The sequence below is a fragment of the Halyomorpha halys genome, unplaced genomic scaffold (assembly GCF_000696795.3).
Source record: "Halyomorpha halys isolate HHAL.00 unplaced genomic scaffold, Hhal_1.1 Scaffold559.1, whole genome shotgun sequence".
In the NCBI taxonomy this organism is placed as follows: domain Eukaryota; kingdom Metazoa; phylum Arthropoda; class Insecta; order Hemiptera; family Pentatomidae; genus Halyomorpha; species Halyomorpha halys.
The window spans coordinates 200,776-212,066 of NW_027113985.1; the positions used below are offsets into that span (position 1 = coordinate 200,776).

General features: G+C 28.4%; 1 protein-coding gene across 1 annotated transcript; it reads right to left on the reverse strand.

Moving 5' to 3' along the window:
* Positions 1-4,062: 4,062 nt before the first annotated feature.
* Positions 4,063-11,149, reverse strand: LOC106684248 (transmembrane protein 115). The gene is made up of 3 exons (XM_014426208.2): positions 10,421-11,149; positions 6,498-6,671; positions 4,063-4,243 (listed from the first exon to the last, which is right to left on the reverse strand). Exons 1-3 carry the CDS (start codon positions 11,137-11,139, stop codon positions 4,081-4,083), a joined length of 1,056 nt encoding a protein of 351 aa, XP_014281694.1. The 5' UTR covers positions 11,140-11,149; the 3' UTR covers positions 4,063-4,080.
* Between the last annotated feature and the right edge of the window lie 142 nt (positions 11,150-11,291).

Here is an 11,291-nt window from a genome sequence, read left to right on the forward strand (position 1 = left end):
TATAAAAGGAGTCAGAGGTCAGAGAAAAAAAAGATGTATTTTACATCCTGTATATAATTTATTATGCATTTTAATTATGTATAATGTATAATTTATCATTATAAATTATGTATTATTCATATGATTTTGTTTGAATTAATAAAATTAACTGAAGGGTGAGAAAAAAAAAAAAATTACTCTTTACTTCTCAAATATAATATTACTAATTATAATTAGCCCTTTTAATGTCTTGTTGTTAGGAAAATGTTTGTTTTACTCTGATCTTAACTATATTAGTAAAACCATCAGAACTAGAAGCATCTCTACCTTTAATGGGTATTTTACATTAGAGAAAAAGTGTTTGTAAAATCTTTTACTACCATAACTTTATTTTAGTTCAGTTCGATGTTGAGAACAATAAAAAAGATTTAGCTATAAGAATAATTAATTGTAGAAAGATGGTCAGTCTGGGTGGAGGTAAAAAAAAAAAGTACACAAAATATTATTTGTTTTCTGTTATTTTATATTCCTGTCTTGGCCTTGACTACCCCTACTATCTTTCTACGATTAATTACCTATGATCAATTAATAATCTTCCTACATAAAAATTGAGTATCGTTAAATCAATAATTAAATAATATTTTTAATGAATACTAGGTTATATAGCTATTTTAATGGACTTTTAACACTCTTTTTAATGGTGCTTATGTCAATGACGGCTGTAGTATTCTACCTAAAACAAGGCATAATCATTAGGTTCAATGTCAAACAATAGGAAAGTGAGAGTTTTTGTCATTTGTTTACAAAATAAATAGAAACTTAGATTGTTAGTTGTTGAATTACTCGATTGTATTATGATTTGGTATTATTATTATAATTTTTATTTAGTCTTTTTCACATTAATTTCAAAGAATATTTGAATTCTAACTGATTTTTAAGAAATAATTTATTTCTCCAACGGTGTAGTCCAAGAATTTTATAATTTTAAACTTGTCATGAAGTTGATATTTTTTGCTAGTTATAGTTTTATACAGTGGAACCCCCATATAAAGAAAACCACAATATTAACGATTTTTTAGCAATCCAAATCTCCATATAAAACCTTTTTTGAAAGCCCCTCATTATTATATTCACCAAATGGTTCAACGAACAAGAGCAAGTGATGATTAATCATCATAGTTGTCACAGTGATTCTTAGGTTGAAAGTGCTAAGGAATGAATATATCGTCAAAATACCTATCTGAATTATTTTTGATGAAACTATCAAACTGATATTTAAAAAAAATTGAATAACTTTTTTAAATTCATACATAGTAAAAGAAATTTTAGTACATATATATAATCTGTTTTAAATCATAGTATGTATTCTTAGCAGTACTAAAATATTACCATTTTGTCTGTGTTATTTAGGATTAAACTTATGGTTATACATACATAATTGGGAATGAAGGAATGCTAAAATATTCAAGGGGAAAAAAGGATTTTATTTTATTTATTAACTATAGCATTAGTGATTTTTTTTTCTAAGTTGAATGCACATGTTAATTAGTCCATAGTCATGAAACATACACATTGCACTGAATAAATGCATAAAGTTACCAGGTTTGTTGAGTCAGAAATAATTTAGTTACTTGTACTCAGTCAAGTCTGAGTCTGTGTGTCTGCCAGCTTTGTGGCCGTCCTGTCGGTATGAGTGTTCTAAATAATGGGTTTGCACAGTATTGAAGGCTGTCAACAAATTTGATATGCCCCCTCAATATAAATTCTTTCACAGTTGGTAGTTCAAATGTTGTGTATTAAGAGTTACAAATAACATTTCATTTACAGACAAAAATAAATTAACATTACTAGGATTGAAGAAATTTTTTATTTTTACAAGATCCTGGCAATATATTATGAAATAGTTATGGTGTGATTTTATAAATTATTAGACTATACCTGTGTCTCCCAGAATAAATGCATATTTTTAGTTTCTTCTGTTACTGAACAGTTTTACCTATTTTAAATAGGAAATATTGCAATCCTGCTCTGACTCTTATCGGAGGGTCTACATTTAATCTGTAGGTCCTCATAAAGTAAGACACCATCGCCAGGGCAAATATGCCAAGGTGCTTCCCTTACACCTACAGGTTCAGTCACCTGAGCATCTTAGTTCTTTTTTATAACATACATAGTCCTTGAAACTTATACAACTATACTTGAAAAGTCAGCTATTTTCGATAAAATACTTAATTTAATTTCAAGTACTATTTTACATAATGGAAGTAATTCTCAATGTTTATCATCAAAATTATTATTGGTACTATTTTCATTAAAAATATCATTAATACCAACAGTGGTAGAATCATGAGTCCCTTTTTTTCAATCTTGGAATAAATATGTAATCTTGTTTTTCCTACACCGAGGCTGCTTAATTGGTAAAATATTGGCTGGTCTATCGTTTAATGGTATCTTAAAAGGCTCAAAACCCTGTATTTGGAATACTTAAATGATATCCTGACAAATATCTTGTATTTTATTGAGTCATACCTTTTTTATATTAATTGTTAACATATTGGATTATATATTCAACAGACTTAGATTTTAAAATTACCTCAGACATTTCCATACAATTCAGTTCAGTAATTTTGAGCTAGGAAAATTGTTTAAGACAATATTTACAACAAAGCCTGGATAAAACAACCATATACAATAAGATTCTAGAGATCTTTCAAGTAGACTGTTATGTATGAATAGTGAGTAGAGAAACATCACAGTATGCTGAACAAACTGGAGTTAGTTACAGGATTTTTCCCTAAGAATAAATCATCTTCATTACAAATGAATTAGGCACCTACTTCCAAGAGATGATTTCTAATGATTGCTGTGATTTAGGGTTAAAAAAAATCCATGACAGAAAGTACATATTTCTAGAACAAATTAAAAGAATGTTTAACAAGCAACAAACTGGGAATGTACAGAATATGTGAACTATAAAAAACTCTATAATACATCCTCCCTTAATGATATTATAGTGATACAAAATAAAAGGTATAAAAAGCAGAACAGGCACATAATCACTCAGCAAAATGCTTTATGTAATGATAAACAATAAAAATACTCTGAGGTAATGCATGGGTATCAGATAGATCTAAAAGAAAAACACATTTTATTGTAACTAGAATCCATTTGCACTCATATAAAGGTATGGTGAAAAGAAAAAGAGATTGTATTTCATTAAGCATAAAATATAAATACCAAGGAGAAATCTGCACCCTAATGGATAAAAGGTCCTTTTGTAAATCGTTTAGCCTGTTCTATATGTTTTAAAAAGTTCAGCCATAACCAAAATCCAAAAATCGAATCTCAACTCTGCACCCTATTGTACTAGCACAACTACTTAATGCTTTGAATTTGGATAACTCATCCTATTATTGCTTTGGTACAAACAAACCATATATTTATAGAAATTATAGGCAGCTCACCCAACTCGTCAATCGGCAAGTGATTAGGGAGTCAAACTTCAGCAACTAGAGTCCTCTAAATGATATTTAACAAAAACAGTTCAATTAAAACTCACTGATAAAACAAAATCAGGCATTCCCTAAACATCTTTCATTACAATTCTCTGTGTCAAAAGAAATAACTAACATAACAATAATATCTAACTCATGGTGCATATAAAAGCTTAATACAAATATGACATAATCTAATAACTTAATTTACTAATATTTATCGATGTTATCATCTACAAGTGTAACAGCAAAACAAATGATAGTCCTGATAATTTATGGAATGGGTAATTTAATTTGAAAAAAATAATAAACATTTTTATAAACACAAACAATATATTTCGTTACAAAGTTATATACATCTGTATAATACAATTTAAAAAAAATAAAATAAATTCCTTTGACTAGCGTAATGAGAAACAAAAAAATAATAACCTAATAAAAGTTATACAAATTGCATCTATAACATAATTTTTTTATGTTATTGTTATTAAATAGTTTATTCCACTAATACTTTATGGAATGAAGGAAATAGATAAGTATATCAAATAAAATAGTATTTTTCTGTACAAATATTTACAAAACAGAGATGGAGGGTCCTAAAATTTTTTTATGTATCTATGACATTGTGCACTTGTACAGTCGTCTGATTTGGAGGAGTCACAGGGGGAGGTGGAGGCATAGCCGGAACTGGTACAATTGTTTCTTTGGGTTTGAGTAATGGTACTTGGTCTTTACTAAGTCGTTCATTTAATGCCTTTAAAGCAATTTGCCTGTAATAAAACAAATGATATTTAGTATCAAATTTTCTGGAAAAAGAATTTTATTATGTATGAGAATATATAAGGTGTAAATCATGGTTAACAATACATTGTAAATTCAGAGCTTAAGTATCAAAGATGATCCACTGTGTGAGTCGAAACTGGTGAATATAATAATTAAATCAATTAGATGAAATGTATATTACATTTACACTGACAAACCTGCCCTGAATGAAAATATCAATAAGAATTAAAAAAGTTAGTGGTAAGGATTAACTTAACTTACACTTTCAAAATTTATACATATAAAAACAAGCAAGTAGCACTGTTTTACCACCCTTAATCAATAAAAAAATATTATATTTTTAACAGAAAGCACCCATAACTATAATCAGTTCACGTTGTTTTAAGGGTAGTGTCTTATTGTAATTATACTGAGTAAGAAAATTGTTATCAGTCACAAATAACACAGGTTGAGTGAACATTTGCTAAAAAAATGTTCTACTACAGTAAAATACATCCAAATTGTCTTATACTGAGAAAAGTAAAAGAATTATGGAATGAGTTTCAACAGTTATTTTGAAAATTCAATTCTTGAATTTTGGTTAAACAAATACCAATAACAAATAGATTTAATTTTTAATCGAGGGCATTAAGTATGAAGGACTTAAAAGAAATAATGGGCTGATTGCAAACCAATAAATCTCTTATTCTTAGGAATGAGACTGGAATTCATTTGGCATCATTTACAAATTACATAACAAAACCTCCTAGATCCAATTTTTCAAATTTGGAAGATTTTGTTTGATTTAGATTAAATATTTCTTAATTTTTATATTACCTGGCATAACAGCCTATCTCTCTGTCACAACTAGACATAAGCATGACATAAACCAAAAAAAAACCTACAATTTAAAAAATTCAGACTTAGGAGGTTATGATAGTAAGCCAACAATAATAGTTAAGGGTAAAGTGGTGGAACTGATAATAGTGTACAAAAATTATTTAATTAATAACTCGTATTAAGTTTCAACTTTGTTTTGATTTGAACTAGGAAAATGATAAAACAATATAGATATCTATCAATATGAATCACTTAGTCTTTGATGAAGTGATCTAAATTAACCATGAGCTAAGAGTCTCATTCCATGAGTTGATGGGTTCAAAGTACCTAATGAGACATCACTCCTAGCTAGCGAACTATTAGTCCACTTAGTAACATCATTAATTTAAAAAAAAATCTATTCTCTTCATTAATTAATAAAAGTATTCAAAAGTACTTCCTGTAACAGGATCATGTGGCGTCTGTGAGGCTCGGGAGGAGATTTTTAACACATTTGATAAAGAAAGAGACTTAAATTTGGTTTCCACAGCTCCTTTCACAGTATAAGTATATTATAAGTTCAGCAGTTGGCTAAGCAAAGAGCTGTAAGACACCAGCACTGACAATAGATGATTATCTAAGATCAAATATAGAGGCAAGAGACTTGCAAGAAAAAATTAGTCAAGGCTGAATCTTTCATCTTTGAAGCAATAAACAAACAAAGAGTATTTGAGAAAGTTATATAATCCTCAAACTAAAGAAGACAAGTTAGAGAAGGGCAACCTTACTATCTAAACACTGTTGTTATTCACCAAGTCAACACAATGCAATATTGCTGGGTTTTTCATGTAAAAAAACATTTGTATTCAAATAAAATATTTAGATATTTAAACAATATACAGATTCATACAAAAGAATGCTGATCTATGAATTGTATGGAGTGTGAATTTGCCATAATTAACAGATTAAATATGTGACTTCAGCTTGAAGTGGAGGAACTGTACCTCCTCATTTAATACAAACAAAATAATGTACCAAGCTATATAAGATCAATTCCGAAAACAGCAAATATAATATATGTATTATTTATCACCTTAACATCTTAATAAAAACAAACAACTTCTAACGAAATAAAATCCAGAATAATTCATGTAATTGACTACAATAGAATTGTTAAACTAGGTGGACGAATCATTGAAAAACAAAAGAGCCCAGAATTCACTGGTAGAAATCAGGCTAGCCTGAGAAATTGATAAACTGGTAAACCTTATCTGTTGATCTGGAAGTGCAAATGAGAGATAGGAAACCCTATTTGATAGTAACAGAATCAAACTTCTGCATTTGCCAAACTTTATTATAATTCAACAACACTTATTTTATATACTCTTCGCAATCATGTTAAAAAGACTTTTTCAATAACAAATCTTGAGTATAAGAACTAACCTCCTCCTTTCCATATCATGTAGATCACCAGAGAGTGTTACAGTGACACCAGTCGGTGCAGCCGCCAAGTCAAATTTCCTCACAGTTCTTCTGCATAAACCAATGCGAACAAGTCCTCCGTGAATAGCATTCGCCACAAGAGATATTGGAGGTTGACTGACAGTAGGAAAAAAGCTAAAAAAAAAAAATTACTAACTGAAAAACTGTAATGCAGGAAAAGTTAAATTTGTTAACAATTATTTGTAAATTTTTAACAACTAGGAGATTAAAACGCAAAATGATACTTTATACCATTATTTAATTAGCCTAATTAATAATCATTTTGAACATACTTTAATATTTCAAAAATATATTTTTATAACAGTGATATCATAAATCATAAGTTTACTATTCCAACACAACAAAAAAAGATGTAGGTCTACTAATAATAGATGTTACTCTGCAAACATTATTATTATCACAATAGAAAGCCCTTATCAAGAAAATGATTACTTTGATAGCGAGTGAGATATTAAAATAAATTCGAGTAACAATTTATAAACCAACAATATAAATTAGTAAAAATCTAATTTAATAGAGAATCTAAATTGAATAATAATGACTCATTGTTATAGGAGTCTTTTAGTAGTTCCTAATCCACAGAAGTTTCCAGACCACTTTTCCACAAATTTAACTAAGTTTGGACCACCTTAATTGGTTGGGAACCACTGGTGTACCTTTAGAATTTAAAAAAAAATTAACATAACCCCAACCTGTGTAGGTTTTGGTTTGGTACTTGATAAAGAAATTTTATTGCATTATCTACACTGATACTTAAAGGTGATGTTATTAACATACAAAATCAACATACCGCAGCTTGTGATAAATTTTCTGCTACTAGCAGAGGTAAAACCTCTACCAATTGCTAAATAATTCTAAAGAAAATAAAGTTAAGATATATCACAACTTTGCTATGATAGCGGCATATCTGAAAAAAATATGTTTTTTAAATTTTATTTTATATATTATTTAGATTGTACTGTAGACTGGGGTTACTTTATGACAATCCTGATAGCTTTGGAACAGAAAGAACCAAGTAGAGAAAGTAATCCCAGTCTACAATACTATCTTTGGAATTCATCCAACTCAAAATAAAATATTTTTTTAAATCAGATATGCCACTATCAAAGTCATAAAACCTTAAGCTGTTTCCATCTCTAAATAATTTGCACAAAATACAATGTAAAATTTTGTAAGCATTAAATTTGTATATATCTGGATGTGAACAATGCACAATAGAATTTATGCCTCTTTAAAGACCATGTCTACAAACATAAAACTTTGTGCCGAATATAACACATGATACAAAAATTTCATGTGCACAGAATTTTTTGTATACATGGATATTATAATACACATAAGAATTTATTCCAAATCAATGCATAGGCTCCGGAATGAATTTGTTTTTACTCTACAAATGCCTTTCAAAATTCTATTATAAGGTCAGATAAATGGTTACATACTTGGATCTTTATCTATCTACAATAAATCTACTGAAATATTTATTATTATTTTTACATTCAATTATTATTCTTGGTTTTTAAATTTTTATAAATGAATTATAGATAAATATCCATTTATATTTAAATGGATGGCCTACCTTCAAAAAATTATTTTTAAGCTACTTATTTCTTATAATAATCTTCAAAAAGAAAAAAAAAAATTATTCCTACCATTTAAAACAAACTACTGTTTTACTAAAATGTCCTCTATATTCACAACTGAACACGCTGAATTTTATGAGAAAACTAGTTTTAATAACAGTCCTTTTTCACAAAACAGACAAAATAAAAACTAATCAAATAGAAAAAGGGAGTTGGATCCAATGAATACAGTTGTAAATAGATGCTAAAGAGCAATTACATGGAATAAAAAAGAAGTTAAATCAAATAAAATATTTATGGTAGTTGAAATAAAATGTAAAAAAAGTTAAATAAATATAAATTTTTTATGCTTACTATGTTACTATTTTTTATGTAAAGTGCAAGCACTATGAGCAACCATTAAATATTAAGGAAACAATTATAATAATCTTTAAAGAAATAATTTTAACAAAATAGAAACTTTTAATTTTTCAATAACTATTACACAAATGTTTTATATTACACTGATGAAACAGTTAGTGAAAACTACAATTATTTTGTTGAATTATACCTGCTTAATAATTTCTATTATTAAATATACATTTTCGTGACACTTAACAATAATTTTTCTGACTTTCCTTAATAAACACTGTGGCATATAATAATCTCAAGCTGGAGAGCAAAGTAAATTGTGATATTTGTTCAAGTAATTTAGTTCAACCAAAGGAAATCATATAGCAATCAGAGGATCAAAAGTAAAAGTATCTTGAGATTTTCAGTAGCTGAACATGAAAACCACTCGATGGACTATGCTATCATACGCACACTTGATACCAAGTTCAAATTTTATATAAGTTTTATTGTAAGAATCCTTATTTAAAAGCAAATACAAAAAAATCATAATGCTTTTATAACATTTCTTTAGCTCCCTATCTCAGCTTCAGTCACTTATTGTATTATTATCATGAACAAGAAATGATTGGGTGGTCAGAGCAAATAGATGTGATTACATTTATGATAACAATATGATAAAAGTTTCCATGAATATAATACAAAAAAATACCCTAAATTGACAAGAATTGGCATTATCACATCATTGCAAATTTCAAAAAGAAACTTGACTAAAGTTGCAAAATAGTTATTGGAAATTGGGAAGTTTCTATTTTCATTAAAACTAATTCTTTGATTGTTTTCTCAATATTTAGTTTCCCTCATAGTATTTGAAGTTTATATAAACAGTCTCTAATCTTTAATTAGCCTTTAATGTTAATTTTTGTTTATTCATTTAAATGATCCTCAGCTAATCACCAAAACTGTAATTGGCATGACCTAGTCCCTAGTATTATTTGATTATTTCCTATTCACCTGATTTCACGAAAAACGATTCTTGTTGCAATGAACTGTTTTCATTAAATTTAATTATTTTGTTATTGAACAAAGCTGCAGAATAGTGGTGCAGCAACTGTGTCATCATCTACTTCAGGCTTTGGTATAGTTAAGATCAAAATTGGTTCAGTAGGTAATTAATTAGAGAATGAATTTAAAATGTTAAAGACGCAAACAAGTATTAGTATGACTATGATATTTACCAAGTACAGCATAAAAATATATGTGAAATATATATTTGATTAATTTGTAGCAAAATCTTTATGCAAAACCTGTTGGACACAAATTTTTTGGGAGTGAACAACACAACTTAGCATGATGTGTCCATATTTCAGAAACGTAAATTATTCTCATAAGCATAAGGTCTGTATTTTGTTTCCCTCAATGAATAAAGAAACCAGCATCATGTAGCAAGAGATGATTTGGCCCAGTATAATCAGGAATTTGATGATAGTCAATTAAAATACAAAAGATACATGATATGATTCTAGCTATCACAAAAATCAAACAATGAATAAATTATTAATTAAAAATACAAAACAAGTAGCAATATTTCTGGGTCATAAGACTTATCACTATCATATATATTTTTATATTTGATTGATTTTCATGTTAGATAAAACCAAAACTATTCATGCTGTATTTTGAACCAAATTTACAGATAATTAGTCACAAATCAAACAAAGATAAAAATGAGGTGGGTGGTACCAAAACAATTATTTGACTGCTTAAAAAAATTGAAAATTGGTTCCTTATGACAGCAGATTTATTATTTCAACATGTAAACTTTGTAATGTATTCAACAATGTCTGTAATTGATCAAAGAACTGAGGCAATGTTAAAGGAGACATATTATTCAGTTCGAGTTAGCCAAAAAAAAAAACTACAAAAAGGTTATTCAAATAAAATCCTTACCTTGCAAATGTGAAATTGTCAGCCAAATCTCCTCGAGTACCATTACTATGTCGCTGATAAAATCTAAGATATGTCCAGCTTACTAGAAGTCCAGCTGTTAGCATAGTCGGATACGTTCCTTCCAAAATACCACAAAGATACATTATAAAAGATACAATCACCAATAACAATGGGATATTGCGATTTGTTATCTTTCCTAATGGGGTCTTAACAATCACATGATCTGGCATAATTTGCTTAACAGCTACTGACAGGCCTGCAATAAATCCAGCAAGACCATGAATGTGAACGTAAAACAAAAGATCTGTGTTGAATGTAAACATATAAAGGAAGAGGTAGAAGGAAGCACTCACAACACCAACTCCAATGTTAACAATTGCAAAGAAAACAAGCAATTCCAGTTGTCCCCATAATGGTTCTACAAGTTTCCCACACAAGCCAATAGTAACTGAATCAACTATTACTTCCCAAAAGTGTATTTCCAAAAAACAATATGTGCAAGCTGTCCATATCCAAAAAGAAGGGGGAAGTATGTATCCTGGAGTCACACTGAGAAACTTAACAGCATCTTCCGAAAAAGACAAAAAATAAGTAAAAAAGATAACAACACTTATAATTTTCACTGACAAGCTTGTGTTGCCCAAAAGGGCCGAAAACTGTTGTCCTAAATAAGGTACATTTTTACTTAAATTTCTCAGAGACGCCATCTTCGGTAACATTCAAACATGACTGCCATCTAAATCCAGTACTTATTGAAAGTTTATTTATAGACATTGATAGCAGTTGAAGATAGATTCAATTAGTACTAAAGAAGCTTTTAATTTACAAGCAATAAATAAAATTTAAAAATATTTTTAAAAACTTTAAATAT